The sequence below is a fragment of the Carassius auratus genome, chromosome 28 (assembly GCF_003368295.1).
Source record: "Carassius auratus strain Wakin chromosome 28, ASM336829v1, whole genome shotgun sequence".
Lineage (NCBI taxonomy): Eukaryota > Metazoa > Chordata > Actinopteri > Cypriniformes > Cyprinidae > Carassius > Carassius auratus.
The window spans coordinates 13,586,150-13,609,581 of record NC_039270.1 but is presented as its reverse complement, the minus strand read 5'-3'; the positions used below and the strand labels follow the sequence as shown (position 1 = coordinate 13,609,581).

General features: G+C 42.3%; 1 protein-coding gene across 1 annotated transcript; it reads right to left on the bottom strand.

The window, feature by feature from the left end:
- Positions 1-1,642: 1,642 nt before the first annotated feature.
- Positions 1,643-23,076, bottom strand: rnd2 (Rho family GTPase 2). The gene is made up of 5 exons (XM_026207928.1): positions 22,708-23,076; positions 18,627-18,714; positions 11,283-11,392; positions 3,121-3,255; positions 1,643-2,193 (listed from the first exon to the last, which is right to left on the bottom strand). The coding sequence occupies exons 1-5, from the start codon at positions 22,807-22,809 to the stop codon at positions 1,924-1,926; spliced, it is 705 nt and encodes a 234-aa protein (XP_026063713.1). The 5' UTR covers positions 22,810-23,076; the 3' UTR covers positions 1,643-1,923.
- Between the last annotated feature and the right edge of the window lie 356 nt (positions 23,077-23,432).

Below are 23,432 nucleotides of genomic sequence, written 5' to 3'. Positions count from 1 at the left end.
TGGTGCATCTATAGATATAGATTCCATAGATATTTAGTTTCTATAGAACATGGGGTCTATTTTATGGGGTCAAAATGTCCACACAAAGATGCTAATATCTGAAATTATTGTGCTTTTTTGGGTCTATTTAGAATTTTTTTTTTTTTTTTGTAAAAGTAGGTTTAGGAGTAGGGTTAGTGTAGGGGGAGACAGTATAAAACCCATTACTCCTATGGAATGTCACCCATAGACCATATAAAAACATGTCACCACAATGTGTGAAGTGTTGTTTTTTTGTTGCATTATTATTACTACATTCAAACCTGAACACAGAAAGCACTTTGTAACAGAAAACATTAAAATTCTATAAAAATGTAACATAAATTAACAGGAATGCTTTATCAGAGTTGAATCCTTCTGGGTCTGATCTTACCCTCATACCAGTTCATAGGTGTGTATGGGCACCCTATTATAGCACTTAAACTCAGAAAAACTTTCTTCTTTCAGACAAATTTAATGAGTGATTTAAAAAATCGTTTTTGATCTTTCAAGCTGTTTGATGGTACTCAGCGGGTGTTGCATGCATCAGTCCAAAAGAAGTTAAATAAAACACCTCCTGTAGCGAATCAATGCATTTTTCTGAGAAAAATATCCATATTCAAAACGTAATAATCACTTACATTTTTGCCAACAGTTGTGCACAGAAGCTGGGGGAATGACGTATGAGGTCAGCGCTGCGCATCCACTGGTGAGTCTCGGGGAAAAACAACATTTGTTAACTGGAGCAAAGTTTAATGTGGCTTATATTGAAATCTTCTGACTTCATCTTTACAAGTTCACTAGTATTTTCACTGTGTATTCAACTGTGTATTGTAACCTTTATACAGTGTAATGTTTTAACCCAGTTAACTGTCGTTGTAACTGCATTGTTCAAAATGAGTAAACCTTAGTGTAAAGAGCTTAATTATCCAAACTGAATGACATGTTGAAATTATTTTCTATTGCAATCAACACAGTTTAAAGGGATAGTTCACCCACCACTGAAATTTGTCAGATTTACTCATTTACTCACCCCCATGTCATTCCAAACCTGTAGGACTTCATTTCTTTTGTGGATCACAGAAGTAAATATACTGAAAAATTTCCTTGTGCTCTTTAATCCATGCAGTGAAAGTCATACAGGTTTGGAACGACATGAGGGTGATCAAATAATGACAGAATTCAAATTTCTGGCCAACTATACCTTGTATGCAACCTAGAAGACTCCAGCTTCCCACATTAACTTCATAAAATTCCGCCTCACAAAAATGCACCACGTCTATCCTCAGACAGCATTTGTGTTGGTGTTTCACTATAGTGTGAATGAAGTCTTTGTAATGTCACGGAGCATGACTGATGGTGCTGTCACACATGTAAAGGAGCGAACAGCAGAAGTCACAGATGTCTTTGTTCTGCTAACGCTAACGCTACTCATGGCTAAAGCTGGGGAAAGATTCTCAAACTCCAGGGACTTAGCTCCACACGAATGAGCTAGCTACAGATCTGTGATCTCCAGAGAAGAGTGGCCCAAGAGAGAAAATTAAAGCATGACACCAAAAAACGAAAACAAAAAGTAGTGTCTTTTTTTTAGTAAAGGTAAATTGAAGCTGTCCACACAAAAAAATCCAACCCCTTTTTTTTTTATTATTGTTTTCGCATCTGCTTTACACAGATTGTGACACTTAGGTCAGCTAAGCAATACCACAATGATAAAAATAAAAGCAAAGTTGAAGTTAATAAATAGAACTCCTCTGTATAATGTATTCACACATCTGTACAATCCCATGGGCCATATATGGGACAATATGACTCTCCCATAAATACAGAGAATCTGTCTCTTTTTTTGTGTGCACATATCTTCATTCACACACACACACACACCACAGTGACTGTGTGTGCATTAGTCTACATGATCGTGCAGCTCTTGGCTCTGTCCTCCCTGAGGGTCGGCGTGGGTTCAAGGGGCGTGGCTTGTGAGCTGACTGGCAGAAGAGGCTGATTAGATATGCGCTTGAGAGCGTGACGTGAGGAGCTTCTCTTGAGGCTCGGGATGGCCTCACGTCTGACGGACACCAGCGTAGTGATGTGAAAGACGTCTCGGACACTGTTCACGCACATTCGGGAGGAACACTCCACGTATGCATCTGCACCCAGCTCGCGTGCTCGTGAGCTCCCCTGATAGACGGAAAGAAACAAGTCAGCTTAAAGGCACTGTGTCAGAATTATCAGAGAGAATTTACCTTCTCATTTCTCAATTTCCTTGTCCCTGCATTCTCTCTCACGCTCTTTAATGGAAACTCTTGTTTGGTGTTCATATGAATTACAGCAAAAGCTGAACCAAAAGTCAAAGCAAAAATAAACACGCCACTCAACATTTTTTCATCCCCTCCCTTATTACACTTTTTGTTCATGTCAGCTAATGTCTTTTTCTCGAAAAGGGTGCACAAATAATACATGAAACTCTGCTAATATGTCATTTTTTTCTCAAACAAAAGGTCAGTGGAGGTACATGAACATATCTAATTGTCCTCCAAACAAAAAACATGTCATTTGTGCCTCTAACGCTTTAAAAATAAAAGTAGCGGGACACTGAATCGCACCATTTTCATGTGAAGTGACGTATATTCTTCTCATTACAGAGCAGAATTACAGAGAGAACTAGGTGTTTTATAATGAAATGTTGCTCCAGCGAGTTGACCCGCTCAGAGCATTGACGTAATAGAGGGAACATTTTCTGCTGCTCTCTCTGTAGTTCGGTTTCTGTCTGTAATTACAGAGCATTCTTCTAGTGCCGGTGCACACTTAAAAAACACAATATAAGCAGCTGACATGACATTTCAAACTGTGCCATCAGTCAACTGCAGTGTGAGATGCTATACTTCCATCCTTAAATATTTTAAACAGTATTTTAATATAGACATTGAGGAAGGCAGGGCTTAACCTTAATAAACATGAAACATAAAGGTATGTTTTTATAATACTATGTGTCTTTGTTGTGTTATGTTTGTGTAGCAGCAGCTGAATAAACACTAATGTCCTTCTAACACAATCTCTGTGGGACAATGTGTGTGTGTGTGTGTGTGTGTGTGTACGTACGCCCACCTGTTCGTGAGTGACAGGTATGAGTCTCTGTTTGGACAGCTCTAGTAAGGTGCTGACATCTGTTCTCATATCCAACTTGCAGCCAACCAGCACCAACTTTGCATTAGGACAATACTCTTGAGCCTCCATCTGCCACTGAAAGAAGGAAAGAAAGAATCTGTCATATGTTAGTCATGTTAGATAAAATCTATCCATCTACTTACCTACCTACTGATCTACACTACCGTTCAAAAGTTCACAGTGAGTCTGTGGCACATTGCTTTTGCTCCTTGTAGTTTATGTGCACACAATGGGTGCATAATGTAGTTGAGCATACATCTGAGAGAGAATTAGTGAAGCAATTTGAACTGTAATTGCATGATTACTTACAAACACTCACACTGATGCACATCTAAATCAAATTGCACAATGTTTACAAGATTTTAACCAATTAGCAATACAGCGGAGTAAACAACAACAGATTTAAATCTCCTTTCACATCAACATACCGTAAACGGACCCTGACAAGGCCCTTTCAGGAACATTACTGCTAATGCAGAACCATCTAAAGCCAGTTATACAGACAGCTTGTGTGGCGTTCACCAGCCCCTGCAAGGGTTCAGCTATCTCAGCTATGGCACCATTTCACAGGTTCTGAATGTGTTCAGTCATCCATCAGACAGTGCTGTGATCTTTAACCTTAAATGCCACAGTTAACTGGCCAATGGGAGGTCACCGCCTGCCTCTCAACATTCCACAACGGCCTTTAGCTCCGCCTCTGTGGCCTCAGAGCTGACATTGTGAAGTCATTGGTGTAAAGACGTTCAGTGTGTCTGCTGTCACAAGGGTTAGCAGAACAACAGTGTTGGTTTAGAGATGAAAGGCTTAGAGAAATTTCGTTATAATTACATGAAAATTGAAAAAGGTTCTATTGTTCAAATGTTTAGCTTCATTAAGCCTCTATTTATGTGTTTCTCATGCTCACTAAAGCTAAATTTATTTGATTCAAAATACAATATAAACAGTAATATTTTGAAATATTATTACTACTAAAAATAACTGTTTTCTATTTTAATATATTTTAAAATGTACACATATATACATTTCCAGTATCATTCCTCCAGTGCTAGTGTCACATTTCTTGTTATCAGTGTAGGCAACCTTTGTGCTGAATATTATTTGTGTGATACATTTAATTTGGTGAACAGAAAGTTAAAATAGAAAATATTAAATAAAAATATGCAACTGTCACTTTTGGTCAATTTAATTCATGCTTACTGAATAAAGGCATTCATTTCTTAAAAAAAATATAATAATAACCAAATTATCACAATGGTTATTTTTGCTTTAAATAAGGTCTTCATAATATCAACATTTTTGATTCCATAGAAATTCCATAATTCTTGTCAGCAGCAATATCACAAAAAGCTAATACTAGCCTAAAGAAAAAAAGAAACTTGAGCTCACTGTGGACAAGTAAACAGTCAGCAATTAAATAAGCATAATAAACTAATTACAAGCAATAGGACAAAAAACTATAGTAGAACAAATAAATAATGCTGCATAAATTGAATATATATATATATATATGATGTGACGAGCACTCCCAGAGGAATCAGCGTCGCCCTGGAAACCAAACCAAAACACCTGCACGCCCTCGTCACCGGCTGATCGGTCACAGCTGCTCCCCATCAGCCAGCACAGTGAAAAGCAGCACATGTTGCACTGAGAAGAGGTTCTCAAAGAGAATGCAAAGCTGGACTAACCCCTCTCTCCTATCCCCACAGAAAGCAGCGAGTGACCGACAGCCCACACCCTTTGGAGCACGTCTGGACACCCACTTTCCCCTTGATTGGCACAGAGGAGCACGGAGAGCACACGGGGAGCACCAACCAGCGGAAAGCAGATCAGGACACTTCACCAGGCACCCTTCACTTTTCAATAAACCCACCCTCCGGGGCTTTTGATTTCACGTGCCTCTTGTCGAGTGGTTCTTCACCCCGTGACAGTGGTGGAGAATGCGGGCAGAACAGTGAGGAATCACCGACAAGGTCGCCGCCCCAACTCCTAATTTTTTTTTGCTTTCTGTCAGCAGCACCACGGAAGGCGGCACGCGCGGCCCCGCGATGGAGGACGTCTTACAACGCCTCGCTGAGGTTAGCATCCGCCAGCAGCAAATAGCGGAACACCTCGCCACTCGCCTGGGCAGGACGGAGGATGAACTCGCCGCCGTCCGGGCGGCCGCGGCCCAGCGCGTTCCGCTACCTGAGCCTCGGGCACAAGCCACCCGTCTGTTGCCCAAGATGACGGCCGATGACGATGTGGAAGCCTTCCTTCAGGTCTTCGAAAACACTGCCCACCGAGAGGGATGGCCAGAGGACGAGTGGGCGCGTGCGCTGGCACCCCTACTCACCGGTGAAGCACAGAGGGCTTACTTCTCGCTCCCCCTGACGAGTGCCGACAGTTATGTCGAAGTGAAGCGAGAGATCCTGGCGAGGCTGGGCCTCTCCCCTGTAAGTGCCGCCCAGCAGTTCCACGAGTGGGAATACAAGCCCCGGGTGCCAGCCCGTGCCCAGGCAGCCGAACTCAGCCGCCTCGCCCAGCACTGGCTGTTGGCAGGAAACCCCACACCAACACAGGTAGCGGAACGAGTGGTGGTCGATCGCCTCCTGCGCGCACTACCACGCGCCCACCAACAGGCCGTCGGCATGAGGGACCCACGTGACGTCCGGGAACTAGTGGAGGCGATCGAGCTGGCGGATGCCGTTCATCCCAGCGGGGCAGGGGACCGGCTGCCGCCATTCCCCCGGAGGGTGGTCCAGGAGCGACGCCCGCTCGAAGGCACCGCGCGACCCGTCAGCAGGCCGACGGTTCCCCCACCGCGAGATGAGCCCATGCCAAGTGCCGAACCACCGTCGCCTCCGCGAGCCTGGCTGGCAGGCTGCATCCTTCACCAACGGGTGCCGGCGGGAGCCCCCGAAGCAGATGTGAGGGTGGATGGAAGACGGTTCCGGGCCCTGCTGGACTCAGGCAGTGCGGTCACCCTTATCCAGGCGCGGCTGTGCGCCCCGCGAAGCGGCCGGAAAAACTTCCTACCGATTACCTGTGTGCACGGAGACACTTGTCAAGTACCGGCCCGTGAAATGGTCATTTCGTCCCCCCAAGGCACCTGGCCAGTGGAGGTAGGCCTAGTGAAGGACCTGCCGGTGGCCGTACTGCTTGGAAGGGATTGGCCCGGCTTCGAGAAGCTGCTGTCCGCCGCTACCCAGCCTGCCAGCCCCAAGGGGAACCGTCGAAGACCGAGGCGGCCGCCTGGACCCCGCCGCCGACCGGCCCTGCTCGTCTCCGACAGTGGGAGAGAAGGTGAGGCCCCCTCCCAATCTACTAATCTGTTTTATGATGTCTACCAACAGGCCGCTGGAGGGGGCTCTTTCGCCAAGGAACAGCGGGAGGACGACCGACTCAAGCACTGTTGGAGCCAGGTGCGAGTCGTGGATGGAGAGGACGTCCTCCCCCGGCCCCACCCTCTCCCACATTTTGTCGTAGAGAATGGCCTGCTGTATTGTGTCGCCCAGCGTAGGGGGGAGGAGAAAAAGTTACTAGTTGTGCCTCGCGCCAAGACCGAGACCATTCTGGAGCTGGCCCATTCCCACCCCATGGCAGGACACCTCGCGGCAGCCAATACTGCCCAACGCATCCGCGACCGTTTCCATTGGCCGGGCCTGGACGCCGAGGTAAAGCGGTTCTGCCAGGCCTGCCCGACCTGTCAGGCCACGTCGCCCCGGACTCCTCCCCCCAGCCCGCTCATCCCGCTGCCTATCATCGAGGTGCCCTTCGAGCGGATTGGAATGGACATAGTGGGGCCGTTGCCGAAGTCTGCCCGAGGGCATGAGCACATCCTGGTCATCGTCGACTATGCCACCCGGTACCCAGAAGCAGTCCCCCTGCGGAAGGCCACCGCAAAGTCCATCGCCCAGGAGCTGTTTCTGCTGGCCAGCCGAGTCGGCCTCCCCTCAGAGATCCTGACTGACCAGGGAACCCCCTTTATGTCCCGGCTAATGGCTGACCTCTGCCGGCTGCTGCGGGTGAAGCAGTTGAGGACCACTGTTTATCACCCCCAGACTGATGGCCTCGTAGAGAGATTTAACCAGACCCTCAAGCAAATGCTCAGACGTGTGGCGGCGGAGGACAAGCGGGATTGGGACCTCATGATCCCCTACGTGCTCTTCGGGATCCGCGAAGTTCCCCAGGCCTCAACTGGCTTCACCCCCTTCGAGCTCCTGTTTGGCCGTCAACCCCGGGGCCTCTTGGACGTGGCCCGGGAAGCGTGGGAGCAGCAGCCGGCCCCGCATCGTACCGTCATCGAACATGTCCGGCAAATGAGGGAACGGATCGACCGAGTGATGCCGTTAGTCCGGGAACACCTCACCAGGGCCCAACAAGCGCAGCAACGTCATTATGACCGGACAGCCCAGCCACGGGAGTTCCAACCGGGAGACCGCGTCATGGTCCTGGTCCCCAGCTCCGCCTGCAAATTTCTGGCCTCCTGGAAGGGGCCCTACTCGGTCGTCGAGAGGGTTGGACCGGTCACTTACCGCCTGAGACAGCCGGGACGACGGCAGGCGGAGCAACTCTACCACGTCAACCTCCTAAAGAAATGGGTGGGGACCCGGGACCAAGTAGCTGCCCTAAGCCTCACCGAGCCCGTGGTTGTGGATATCAACCCCCACCTTTCGGCTGCCCAGAAGACGGAGCTGCAGCACCTGGTCAGTCAGTTCCAGGATGTGTTCTCCTCTCAGCCCGGGCAGACCAACGTGCTTCAACACCATATCCGGACGCCCCCAGGAGTCGTCGTTAGGCAACGGCCCTACCGAGTCCCGGAGGCTCGTCGGCAGGCTATTGAGGAAGAGGTCCAACAGATGCTAAAGTTGGGGGTAATAGAACCATCCCGGAGTCCGTGGTCCAGCCCCATTGTGATGGTCCCAAAGCCGGATGGCACCCTCCGCTTTTGTAACGACTTCCGCCGCCTGAACGAAGTCTCCGAATTCGACGGGTACCCCATGCCTCGGGTGGACGAACTGCTGGACCGGCTAGGAAGGGCCCGGTATATCAGCACCCTAGACCTAACCAAGGGCTATTGGCAGGTACCGCTCTCCGAGGCCGCCAAGCCGAAAACCGCCTTCTCCACCCCCAGTGGCCACTGGCAGTACCGGACCCTTCCCTTCGGCCTACATGGGGCCCCCGCGACGTTCCAGCGGATGATGGACATCCTCCTGCGGCCTCACCAAGCTTACGCGGCCGCCTACCTGGATGACGTCGTGGTCCACTCCGAGGCGTGGGACGAACATCTGGATCGTCTGCGGAGGGTGCTCTCGGAGCTCCGGCGGGCTGGACTTACCGCCAACCCCCGAAAATGCCACCTAGCCCTCTCTGAGGCCAAGTACCTGGGCTATCAAGTCGGCCGAGGACTCATCCGGCCGCAAGACAAGAAAGTTGAGGCCATCCACGCCGCACCAAGACCGGAGACAAAGACCCAGGTACGAGCCTTCTTGGGGTTGGCGGGTTATTATCGTTGTTTTATCCCCAACTTCTCCTCTTTAGCCGCCCCCCTGACAGACCTGACCAGGAAGGGGCAGCCGGAGAAAGTATGCTGGACCCCGTCGGCGGAAGAAGCCTTCTCCCAGGTGAAAGCAGCACTCACGTCCTCGCCGGTACTCCGCGCCCCGGACTTTAGCTGCCCCTTCCTGCTGCAGACGGATGCTTCCGACACAGGACTAGGAGCGGTCCTCTCCCAAATTCAGGAAGGTGAGGAGCATCCGATCATCTACATCAGCAGGAAGCTGTCCCCCGCCGAGAGGAAATACGCCGCTGTGGAGAAGGAAGCCCTGGCCATCAGGTGGGCAGTCCTGGAGCTCCGGTACTACCTCCTGGGCCGCAAGTTCACCCTGGTAACCGACCACGCGCCCCTACAGTGGATGGCCCGCGCCAAGGACACCAACGCCAGGGTGACTCGCTGGTTCCTAGCGCTCCAGGACTTCCACTTCGAAGTCCGCCATCGAGCTGGGGCCGCCAACGCGAACGCCGATGGCCTCTCCCGGATCTGGACAGCTTATGCAGGTCTGTCAGGGGTCATTCCCCACCCTCCCCTAATCTCACCCCTACTTTCTACATGTCTTCGCAGGACCAGAACGACACTTAGGGGGGGGGGATGTGACGAGCACTCCCAGAGGAATCAGCGTCGCCCTGGAAACCAAACCAAAACACCTGCACGCCCTCGTCACCGGCTGATCGGTCACAGCTGCTCCCCATCAGCCAGCACAGTGAAAAGCAGCACATGTTGCACTGAGAAGAGGTTCTCAAAGAGAATGCAAAGCTGGACTAACCCCTCTCTCCTATCCCCACAGAAAGCAGCGAGTGACCGACAGCCCACACCCTTTGGAGCACGTCTGGACACCCACTTTCCCCTTGATTGGCACAGAGGAGCACGGAGAGCACACGGGGAGCACCAACCAGCGGAAAGCAGATCAGGACACTTCACCAGGCACCCTTCACTTTTCAATAAACCCACCCTCCGGGGCTTTTGATTTCACGTGCCTCTTGTCGAGTGGTTCTTCACCCCGTGACAATATATATATATATATATATATATATATATATATATATATATAAACACTGCATATTCTTCATTGTGTTAATTAAATAAATATTTCTTCTTATTAGAATACCAAAAGTGATTTAGTCAAGAGCAGTGATCTGCCTGAAACAGATTTCTAGGAATGTGATTTGAATAGGAAATTCAAACCACATATGAATGTCATTCAAAACAGATTGCAAAAATCAGATATTATGTAGTTCTCTTTCGTTACTGTTTGTATTTCAATCACTTTAAACTGCAATGTGTAAAAACAAGCAAATTATATTTTTTAGAGACCATGAAGCGTGTAACCACGATAAAGATGAAAGATGAAAAATCTCTACTGGTTGACAAATACAACTAGTTAATCATGTCTACTGACTAACTCATGTCAGTTTACTGACCACAATCTTCTAATTGGTAGTGTTTACAATTTCTGTGATATAAATATGTGATATGTAAAGGATAATCAATGGTTTGCCATGCATTAAATGATTTTAAATGCAAGACGTGGAGGCCAAGAACCATCCAATGCGAAGTGATCATTCCATGGTTCCATAGAAAAGTTAAAACTAGCTTTGCTCTTTGAAGTGCAATATTTGACCGCATGGGTAAAAATTTATATTTTCATCAGTTATGGCTTGTTAACACTAGCATTCTGCCCATTTCAAATCAGACACAGAGATGAAATATTGCGGTAAAATCACATTTATTTGAATGAATTATAGCATTTATTTCAATTAATTATTGATCGAGCGAGAGAGAGAGAGAGAGAGAGAGAGAGAGAGAGAGAGAGAGAGATGATAGTTATGTGTGCATTAACTGCATGCTGCGTCTGCTTGTCTCTTTCAACAATTCATTACTTCAAAAAACAGCCATTTTACACCTTGTTGCTGAGGAATATAATGTAGTAATCTAGTATCTATGCTATTTTATTAATAAAAATCACGTGGAAGCACTGACAACAAGTTTATGTGCGAACTGCGATCTCCTACTCTCTCTCTCTGTCGCTCTCTGTGTGTGTGTGTGTGTGTGTGTGTGTGTTTGTGTGCGAGTGATGTGTGTGGGTTTGTGTGTGTCTATTAAAGCAGTGCATTAATATTGAACGGTGATTAAACTGACTTGGAGCTACCTGAGCATTAAACGGTTTTAATGCAAACCTGCCAACCAATCAAAATCCAGTATTCAGACAGACCATCTGAATATATCTTTATCTCACCAGACATATACTCAAGAGACTTCAAATCAAACAACCCATTGAAACCCTTCAGTGCTAGACTCACACCCTCATCACCAAATAATTGTTGGCATCTGTGTTTAGGTTGTGTTTTTGGGTAAATTCACAATGCCGTCATCCTCCCACCGCTAAACACCCACAAACAAAAACTTCTATAAGTCGAGAATTACATTTTGTTTTCACAGAGAGACTAATGCTGAAAGTATGTGCGTGTTTACATCTACAGCTTGTAATGTCATTCCAACATGCACCAACATTTCTCTTTTTTTAAGGTAAGGGAAAAGAGAAAAAGAAATAAGAGGAGATGCTGACCTTCTTAGGGATGCTGTCCAGTGTCTCTGGTCTGCTGATATCAAAACAGATGAGCACAGCATCACAGTCTGGATACGCCAGGGGCCGTACATTATCATAATACGAGGACCCTGCCGAACACAAGCACAGCGAGGGGTCAGGATGAAAAGGCTTCATAATGATAACGCTGATGTTCACATCAAAGAGGAAACACTGCTAATGGTGCTTGTGAATGCTGTGTAACGTACAAATGATGTACAGTGGGCCATACAGCAGGGCAGATGATATAAAAGACTGATGTTTCTACAGTGGTGAGTGTCTGAACAGGAAGGAGAGGTCAGTTTAATTCCAGCACAATAAAATGGTTGTCTTTGGCTGTGTTCGGAATAGCATTTTTAACATTAGCATTCATACTAAATCTGCAGAATAAAGTATGTATACTGTGCACATTGTGAAATTTCTAAGCCACTCTTGTCCCCAGGGCTCAGTCAAGTGCAGTCACCTTTATTTCTATAGTGGCTGATGTAATACAGATTGTTTCAAAGCAGCTTCACAGTAATAAACAGGAAAAAACAGGACTTGATGCAAAGAAAATCGAATGCTTCTGTAACACAATCGAGTCATAACTCAGCTCAGTTCAGTGTCTGTTCAGAAGTGCTCGTGTTTCCCCACAATGCAATGTGCCCAACTTCATGCTTACATTTACAGTGTATAGAAATTAACCAAAAGCATGTCTCTATTTGTATTTATAGAACATTTGACACATTTTGCATTTGTAATGCAATTTTAACTTGTTCTATTTAGAACATAATAACTGGACACCATTAATGCAATGTGACGAGGTCATCACCAGTGTTTATTTTAGTATCATTGATATACTATTATATTTTTATTAATATTTTGAATGCATTTTTATTTTTAAACTTTTCTTTTAAATTAAAATTTTAGTTAGTGATTTAGTAATTCTATGAATTGAACATTATGTGGAAAAAAAGTAACTAAATGAAAACAGGATGAAATGAAATCAGATTTATATTTTAATTATTATAATTTTTTATTTATTTCAGTTATCCATGGTTGTAGTTTTAGTTAACTACACTACATTTCTATTAAAGAAGCATATTAGTACAGTATTATGCTGTTGTTGTCACATGACCTCAATGAATTGCATATTTAATTGTCCAGTCATAATCAAAGAAATTAAATTTGAAATTAGATTTTGTGTTATACTGGCTAACTTGTTTGTCAGTGCGAAAAAAAGATGTTAAAAAAAATAATAATATTTCAGTTTCCCATTCATTTATGATGTTAAAAAAAGAAGACGGTCAAGGTGAGCTCATAATATTTTGAATGGGGTTGTGAAAAGCCACTGTTTAAAATTGGTGTACTTTCTGTCTTTCCTGTCGAACTTTGCATTCATCCCTCACTCTTCTGTCCTTCCCTCGAGTGAGGACACAAACCCAGACATAGACAGAGAGCGATAGGGAGGGAAAGAGAGAGAGGAAGTGTGAAGTGACAATGAGTGTTTGAAGCACTGATCAAAGCTATCAGTTATTATGGGCTGGCCTCAGGAGTCACCTCATGAGCTGCATGTCCCACAATCCTCTCTGGCAGCTCTGTCAACCACAGCCAGGGAAAGATGGTCAAAACTAATTTACCAGTTCAAAGTGCAAATAAGGATAAGATCAAACTAACAAAAGTGTTCAGAGAGACAGATTGGAATGAAAAAAGGCATTTTCTGTCGTCATATTGCTTGTTTGTTTTTTGTTGCCAATTTGAGCGTGCTAGTCCACAGGGACACAGAAGCACTTTATTCTGTTCTCCACTCAACAGCTTCTAAAATAAACTTGTTTACTTAGCTATTTTAATGATGACATACCATAGACTGCTGTTTATTTTTATATAAACCCCATAATAATCACCAAATATGATTCACGCATTCATATATATATATATATATATATATATATATATATATATATATATATATATATATATATTTAGAGAGAGAGAGAGAGAGTAATAATTATGACAACAAAAGGGAAATTAATATTTATAATCTTATATATGTGATCATTTATCTAATAATAATTATTATTATAAATGTATTTTATGTATGAATTATTTTCCTTTCATTCCATACACACATGTAAATTGAATTTACAATTATTACATTCCATGTATTATTATGTATTCCATGCATTCCATGTAATAATAATAATAACAATAATAATAATAATGTATGACATGTATATAGTGCTTTTTCTTGACACATTTAAATGTGGGAAATCTATTTAATCAAAGAGTTATAATAACAACAAAAGGTCAAATTATTTTTATACAATTTTAATAAAATGTAATGTAATAAATAATGTCTGAAATAGTAATAACAATAATGTGTTATTATTATTATTATATTTTATACATATGCCACAAAGGGACATTGTCAGATTTGTTTCATACCAGATTAAGCTCCCTTCTCTGGACATATTTGGCCCCAAAGTATAGCTGAATAAACCCAAACAAACACACACACACACACACACACAGATGCTCTGCATCTCAGCCTGTGTGTATTTGTATGTGTGTCTGCTCTTTTCTTAACACTCCTGTTACCTCTTTTTTTGTCAGTTTTTCTATTTAAAGGGAAAATGATGCTCTTTTACAGGGTTTTGATTTTGTTTTGGGGGTGTACTAGAACAGGCTCTCAGACTAGGTTGTTCGAAAAACAAATTATTTTTCACATATTTGACATTATTACAACACCACTGTCCCCAGACTGGCATGAACGGCTCAAATAGTTTCTGTATCAAATGAAGGCCCGCCTTCTGAAATATGAAACATGCTGTGATTGGTTAGCCGGGCCAGCGTGTGTTGTGATTGGCAGCACTCGGCACCTGGTCGGGAAATGTCCTGCCCCTTACCATAGCCGTCTGCAAGCTTCAGTGTAAATATTGTGCCAAAATCAACGTTGCAGATCTTTTTTATGCTCAAACAGCAACATTACAGACTAACTAAGGTTGAAAAGGTGAAAAAGCATAATAGCACCCCTTTAATCATTTGAAGTCCCTCCCATTTATGAACACTCTCCTCTGTCAATCCAAAAACATTCATGCCATGTAAAAACAACAAACAAAAAAAACACTTATTTTCCTGTCTTGTTTGCAGTGGGTGTTACATGTCTCCACAGAAATCTCGGCCGGTTGTTTTCTTTGTTTTATCGTCGAGACATTATTACTGTGATTACGTCTGTAGTGCTAGACATAATTTGTGACTTGTTAAGAACAGTGTGTCTGCATGAAACGCTGACCTGAATGTTTGCCAGTAAACATTCTCCTCCTCCAGTCCCTAGATTCACCCCTCGCCAGCTGTGCAGCTGTTTGTGTGTGTGTGTGTGTGTGTGTGTGGAGGAAGCAGAACTCTATGGGATGTCATTACAGTTTGTTAAAGATGTAGCCGTAAGCACAAGAGTGTCAGTCAGCTCAGTAGCAGACACCTCATTAAGACCCATCAGAGACACAGCGTGATTACCTGTGTGATGTGAATATTTGTTTATGTTTGCATTTTTCTAGATCTAAACAGGCCTAAGGGCAATGCATGAAAAGGTTAGACTGAAAAGAAGGATGTTATGCTGGCAGAAACAATGCCTGATGGTTGTATTACTGAAATGGTGCATTAAAATTTCATTACCAGGGTTCAGGAAGTATCAATTTCCACATACACACTGTATCGTTTCAACCACATTTAAATACGGGAGTGAATCTGCTTAGTTACAGTCTTATGTGTATTGAACAAACTCAAAACTAGGAGGACTGACACAGTGGTAACCACAGCAGTGTTTTGCATCTTGTGCATTTGATATTCGCTATGCGATACCTAAGCGATATTACAATGAACAAAGACTCATTATGTTCAGCGATTTTAACTAAACCCCCTTCGACAGAGTCACTGTGTTTTGTTTAAGTTTGGAAACAAATGCCTAGTTTAGAATAGGTTTAATTGTTTTTTTTCTGGTCACGCCGGGACACACAGTATGGTGAGGGGCGTAACAATTCCGTCACACGAGGTATTCGGCCAATCACAAAGCACCGGATAGCTGGCCAATCAGAGCACAATTGATGTGTTTTAGAAAGGCGGGGCATAGAGGAGAAACATTAATATGCAGTATGTGGAAAATGTGCTTTTAGAACCTTTTAGAACCCACATAAAGATATTTCATTACACCAAATACACAAAGTAATTTTTTTTTAGCAACGTCATATGTGCCCTTTAATTTTGTCTTTAAGCTCTATCAGCAATATGTAGCCTACTGTCGATTACCATTTTCAACTCGATTCTCAGTATCTCAAAACAAACAAAAACTGTATTGACTGATATGTGTATACAATGGACGCTGTATGATTATAGCCTACAGATTCTGGTAAGTGGATTTCTGTCAGCATGTTGTTTGTTTGTTTGGATTTACAAACTGAAGAACAGTCCAAAAATGACTGAACAATCTGAGGAAAATGCTGAAGAAAGCACACACAACATAAACCAAACAAATCACACACAGTTAAACAAAGGGAGCCTCTCATTACCATTCAGTGTTCTCATTAGTCATCAAATCATTAGTTGCCCTAGTTCTCCAGATGGCCGGGCCAAAACATTCATTCAGCTCTCCATTTTACAACTGCAAATTCAGCTTTCACACACATTCATTACAAGTCCACAACAAATCTTGACATTTTGACAAATGAAGATTTATCCACAGTTATATCTTTTTGTAGCTTTCATGCCAAAATACTTCCTTTCATCACGAAAAAAAGTAAAAAAGTATTACTGGCATGGTACACTTATTTAGTTCTGAAAAGATGCATATTAGAATCTTAAAGGTACATATTTTTACTTAAAACATGCATTTTAGTTTGGTGCATATTAATACCCTTCGAAAGGGAATTCGGCTTAATGTGCAGAGACAACTATATGCAGTTGTTATCGTATTATTATCATCGTTATCAATTAATAATATATTTATAATTTTACTGTATATAATAATAATATCATGAATATGAAACTGATAATACATATTTTTTATATATATATATTTATTAAAGTGCCATTTTTAAATCAGATTTAGCACACTTCTAGGGACAGATTTGTTCATATGCTTATATAGTTTTCTAGCACTTAAAGCTAATTATTTTAATGTAAAAATGCTTCCTTTAACCCAGCTGGAGACACCAATAACCATTTGTTAATTGGGGGGGAAAAAATAAAAAATTGGTTGAAAAACCTACTAGCATTTATCATGAAAAAAGATTTTATATCTGATTCTGTGTCTGGCTCGTTCATCACGCTAGAGAAGGAAGGTCAAGTCAAGTTCATTGCATTGTGGGACACAGTATTTCATGCAGTGAGCTCTGTTGTATACTGCACATTTTCTGAAATGTAGAAGGTCACCTGGGTATTATATGCATGGAAAATGTATCCATACTACAGAAATTGCAAGAGTAGTAATGGTAATAATAGTAGTAATAATATGCTAGTATGCATTTCCAAACATAGCCATTTTCCAAATGCATTTAGTGGCACAACTGATACAGAAATCACATTTATGACCCTGGACCACAAATCTAGTCATAAGGGTAAGTTTTTTTAAATTGATATTTATACATCATCTGAAAGCTGAATAAAAAAGCTTTCCATTGGTGTATGGTTTGTTAGGATGTAGGACAATATCTGGCCAAGATACAACTATTTGAAAATCTGCAATATATCTTAAATTGTTCCACTAATTTACAGATTGAATCATTTTAGCTCACTTTGGTATGACAGTATCGTTCAATAAAATAGATGTAAATACTACACTTATACTTTTTGCACACAAAGCTGCTGGGTGCCTGGCTGTTGTCAAAAGGGCGAACTGACAACATTTCTAAACAGTGATAAAGTTCATAACCAGCTGAACTGTATTAACACACATTCCACACTGAAAAACAGACTCTTGTGTCCCAGACCGTGGTATGAGAGCGCTTACAGTAAAGCGAAGATTTACTCTCAGCAGGGTGACAGTTTAACCCAGCACAACCCTACAGACCAACAACAACAGCAGGAGAAGAAAACATTCCCATAGGAACTTAAAAATGGAGATGACAAGAAAAGAAGTTCCCATAAAGGACTTTTATAGCAGGGTGGGGAAACATGCAGAGGCCTAGAGCGGGGATTTATGGGTCACGCTTGCTGAGAAACCCCTGAAGTGTGTGTCAGGACGAGTGTGTGTCAGCAGTGGTGTAGCTTAACACCAAGTGTGCAAAAATCCACACTGACAGCACTGTCTAAACATGCATGCACAGCTTTGAAAATATTACTTGACTTCTGGCTAACTTGTTGGTCTGTTGCGTTATAGATGAGAAGCCTGAATCCTGAATCCACACAAAGCCATTTATATTAGAGATCTCACCCACAGATACAGTCCACAACTCAAGAGCAATGTAACAGGATCATATTCTGCTCTGTATTCATAAGCTCTGCATTGTCTTCTGTGTATTGTTCAATCAAAGCAGCGAGAGTTCTGCTTCCTGACTCTTTGTAGTTAAGACATCACATATTTGAGAAAATGTTGCTGAAACAACATTCTCTTGTGAGAAGCTCCAGAGAACCAAAAAGCCATGTTCAATCTTTCTCATACAATTTCACATGGGGGGTCAGCCAGGCTATGAGAGCGATCAAGAGCCAGGAGGGACAGGAACGAAGCGTGTCCATGCATAGACGAGACTGGCACCAGGATTTATTATAGTAGGACTTTTGCAATTTCATCTATCTGTTTATCTATCCATGAAGAGGTTTCAAAATTTACACTCCCAGACTTTCCAAATCAGTTTGACGCCACTAAACAGCACAATGCTTGAGTTACAGTCAATGGCTATGTTTGCACTGGAATACTAGTATATCACCTTTTGTGTACTGCCTGATTTTATAAGGATTTTAATATAGCCTAATAACCCTACATATATACATACATACATACATACATACATATATATATTTACTGCATTACAAGCATGTTTATTTAAAGGGGTAGTTAACCCCAAAATTTGAATTTTGTCATTTACTCAACCTCATGTTGTTGAGTGTTTGAGAGTGTGAATTGATAATGAGTCAAAATATAAAGCTTAAAAATCAGATTGAGATTACTTCTTGTTCATGTCAAGTGATATAGCATACAACCATATGCCCTGTGGTATACTGCAGCATTGGGTAAAAGTTTGATTTTTCAAAAATACTTAAATACAATTTTGCTTACTATGTACTGTATGCAAACTGCAGAAATATTATGTGTAGTATGTAGCAAGATAGTAATTTTGATGCCGAGCTGGATCTCACCTGATGTGTCCCACATGTTCAGCTCGATGCGGTGCTTGTCGATCTCAAAGCTGGCTGTGTAGTTCTCAAACACTGTGGGCACGTAATTCTGCAATCAAAAAATTCATACATACTTATGATTACCGTGATTTTACCAAGTAAGACATTTTCCTGGATCAACAGGTTTTTTTTTGACCCTGGATCAACATTATTGTCCAAAACATAGACCTAACCCTAAACTAAACCCTAAAACCCTTACCATTAGTCACCTTAGAGACACAGTGATTAATCTCATATGTGTTTGCAGTCATATGTGTTTAGGGGGCGTGGCAGAGTCTTAACTTTTATAAAGAATATCTCTTTGGTTTTGAGACTTTAAGTCTTTGCAACTTCAAGGATGGTATCTATTCACAATCAGCTTGTAACACTCCAAAGACAAAGGAAAAGTGGGGTGGATAAGTGGATAACAGTGGATAAGACGCATGCCTTTGGTGTGAGAGACCCAGGTTCGAATCCACTGTGAGGCACCAATGTGTCCCTGAGCAAGACACTTAACCCCTAGTTGCTCCAGAGGCGTGCAACCTCTGACATTTATAGCAATTGTAAGTCGCTTTGGATAAAAGCGTCAGCTAAATGAATAAATGTAAATGTAAAAAACTTGAAATCACATCATATTTCCCCTTTAAAAAAGTATGCCAAAGATTCCTGGATGGTCTACTACTTCCGGTTAGAATTCAAAGATCGATGCACCCGGGGAGCAGTTGGGGGGTTCAGTGCCTTGCTCAAGGACACCTCAGTCATGGTATTGCCAGCCCAAGACTTGAACCAACAACCCTAGGGTTAGGAGCCAATCTCTCTAACCACTAGGCCATGACTTGTAAAGTTTTGTAATGATACTTTTGGTCATTAACTTTAAAATGCATCATTATGCAAAGACATGAGCAAAGTTCTCTGCATGATAAACACACGACTAGCAGAACAACATGCGGCATGCCCCTTCCTTTTTCTTCAATATGGTAGGAATTCAAATTAAACTAAATGTGGATGATGTTAACTGTTACAAGATGAATGACAGTGCAGTTTAAACAGTGACAGAATGCACATAACTAAGCAACAGAGTGTCCGTTAAAGAAGCAGCTATGACGAAGTAGTATCAAAGACTATTCGCTTGTTCAGTCTGACGTCACGTGTCACCTCTTCCGTGTCCAAACGCTCTATCAGATACCACGAGAATACAACAAAAGGTGCTAATATACTCTCACAATGCGATATAATACTAACAAAAAAATTATAATCCTAGCCTTTAACTGCAAAATCGCAGATAGTCAGAGAATGAAAATATGAATGAAAATAAATAAATATAAAGATTATTTGTGTTTGGGACGCTGTGAGCATGGAGACTGTAGTGTTCACCATAAATTTGAAAACTTTTAGCTTAAATGTTTATATGAATAAACAGTGCTCATAAACGGCTGCTGAGGTAGTATTCTCAATTGAAGCGAGTTGGACCCGAAAACAGCGCTTCTTACGTCATCATTTAACCGAATAGAACACCCAAGATGTGTCACTCGTATACTTTTGAGTGGGGAAAAATGCAACTCTCAATATGGCCACTCAATCACAGGAAGCCCCGCCTTATAAATGAAAGAGCCAATCGCTAATTGGTAAAGTCAGCTGTCACTACCACTGCTGTTAGAAGTGTCTCGGTTGCTATAGAAACAGTCAGCATTCTGAGACATGCGCTTAGAACTGCACATGCACACTGACTGATCTTGCCTGAAAAGTATACTTTTTATAATGCTATTTGAGCAAAATTAACAACATTTATGATACAGTTTCTGTCAGATTTCTTTGGTGATTTGAAATATGAAATTTAATCAAAAGCTTAGTGAAGAGTTTGGGAGATTTTGATGTTTCCCCATACAAAGAGATAGGAGCTGCACTTTGCATGTCCGAGAGGCGTTTCAAAGATGACTGCTCAGAGACAGGACTTGTCTTAAAGAGACTTTGGTAGTATGTCCCAAAGCTTGCCTACTATTCTTCTACATCAAACGTTGTCTATGTACTTTCTCTTCACAAAAAGAGTATACTTTTAGGGCATAGTATAAGTAGGCGAATTGGGATGCAGCAATCGTGTTAAGAGTGTGCTGGTAACAATTTACAAATATCGTTTTTTTTATTATTATTATTTAAAACAGTTGCCCAAAAAAACCTGGTCTAGTTTAAGGGTCAGGTTTAAAACATTTATAATTTTATAATTAGCATATCGCCCTAACTTTTAAAAGCCTAGCTATAACTTTTATAGTTTTGCAGTGAAATGTTATATGAAAACATGGTTAAAATAATGAGAGACCATCTTAATTCTCACCCTGGTTCCTAGCAGCAGGACCATTTCTAGCCAATTTGACACATAATATGCACTTAAAATCACACATAAATTGATTTTATTTGGATTTTGATACATGTTTAGATATTATCATTGGCTACTTTTTGTATTTATCTATTTTTTGTTCAATTGTTTTGTTGTTGTTGCTTGAAACATAGATTTAAAGTGTCAGTTAATGCATTATTATTTCAGTCAACCCTATAAATCCTTTGTTACCCCAAACTACATATAAAAGCTAGCCTGCTAATACCAAACTCTGCTACTTCGCTTTTCTTTGTAGACAGAGTCTGGAAGGGCATAATTGACAAATGTTTTCTTTCTTGTTGGGGGGCACTTGTCTGAAGTTTAAAATCTGTGAAAACAAAACCATCGAGCGAGTTTTGTTGCCTCCTTAATCTGATCCTTCATGAGAGCAACCAAGGAGGACACAATCACAAACTTTGGCCTCCCCAGTTTCTCGCTGATGATCGGTAACAGTTGATAAACTAAACTTATCCCAAAACCTGTCGGGACTTGGGAGTAGGGCCACAACATCACCTCCATTCAAAATGTGAAAAAAAAACACTCTTCTTGTTCGGGCTTCAGTTGGCAAATGCAGGGAATGTTCTTCACAACAGATTGAATAACATCCCATGTCTCCATATCCGCAGTCGTTTTCGATTTCCCTACCAAGCTAAACTACAATATTAAATTCGGCGCTTACACTTATCTTAGCGTTTACGTCATGGCTCTCAGCCCGCCCTCTGTTCATTGATTGGGTGGCTGGTGCAGAGCCGGAGGAAATCTGGGAGATAGTTTGACTGATTACAGAAAGCTAACTGAAATTGAGCGGAAGTGAAGTGAATGAAGTCTGAAGTAGTCAGGTTGTAAAAGCCTGATCAGTGGCATACATAGATATATACTATGAGTGGCATAAAAGTAATCAGCTACTTAAACCTTTGCTACTCACTAAAGCATGAACTTCCCCTTTAAATAATGTGACACTCTTGCCTCTGTGAATGATGCTGTTCTCATTATGTGCTGTTAGAAGTGATTTAATTGATTCAGCATTTCGACACCTCTGTAAGGACGCATTCAACTCGACAAAGAGGTTTAATAAAGGATGCACTGATCTCGTTAATTAGCTAATTTTACTATACCAATATTTTTAATTGACTGTTAAAGTTTATATGGAAATATTACATGACACACTGATCCTTTAACAATGCTTTGGCGCAAAAACGCACACCTTTTGGACAAATCTCGCAACATGATTTATCAACTGCCTGTTTTTAATGCATTTATCAACAATTTTCCTGTACCAATTTTTTTAATTGGCATTTGAACTTAGCTTTATTGCATGAAATAAAAGTCTTGCCAAGCACTACCTTGAAGCCCATTGATCTAATATCGTTGATGATTTTATGCCTAGAAACGGCACAGTCTCACTTCAGCGTCTCATGCAGTGAACGCATCTGTGCCAAGTTAGAAACGAGGCTCCTGCTCATTTTTCTGTCCATTTGCACTCTAGTGTGACCAGTCCCATAAGAGACAAGCATGCAGTTTAATAAAACCCGAACTTAAATCACACAACTTTTAATGCAACCTACGTTCGTCGGTTTAAAACATTCAAACTATTATTCTACTCTAACACACACTTAACCCATCACTCTGTCCATCATATTTAGTAACTTATTTCCTTTTCAGTGTTAATGATAATTCGCGTGATGCGTTCACCTCTGGGTAGCTGTCCTTGGCGAACACATGCAGCAGCGCCGTCTTTCCACACTGAGTGTCACCGACCACCACGATCTTACAGCGGCTGCACTGTCCCTCCATCCTCGCCACTGTCAGCTCTGTCCTAGCGCTTAACGAGCACCATCCGCCGCCTGATGATCCAGAGCAGAGACCGTGAGAGTGCCTGTGAGTGGACGGGTGTGCAGGGAGAGAGTCCCCTCCCCTGTCCGCCTGTCAGTCTCCGGTTCCCACGGTGACTCCACGCGCCGAGGCTCACCTCTCTTGACTCAGTAGTCTTGATTTATAATGACACGATGTTGTTGCCTTGCCTTCCTCCTGTGGTTTGGGCATGGTGTAAATTAAGCGACCCCTCTGGCTCGTGTATGGAAATTGTTTTAACGATGTGATTTAACACTTCACTGGGTCGCCCATCCGGGGTTCCCAAGGTCATGAAAAAATCAAGAAAATGTCATTAAATTAAAAGCCATGCACTTGAAACATTAGTGCAATTTAATAAAATGTCACAGTTTCTATGGTGAATGCATTGCGTTCCAAAATATTTGATTGGGAAGAGGTTTCATTGCTCGTTGTGAGTGCAGTCTCTATTAAATTGATTTTAAATTCATATTTTACATAAAATATTTGTGTTTCTAAACATTCGTTTTTAAATGCTTTAAATGTTTTGTGTTAGTTTCAGAGTGTTGAGAAAGTTCAGGCGAGGTCAC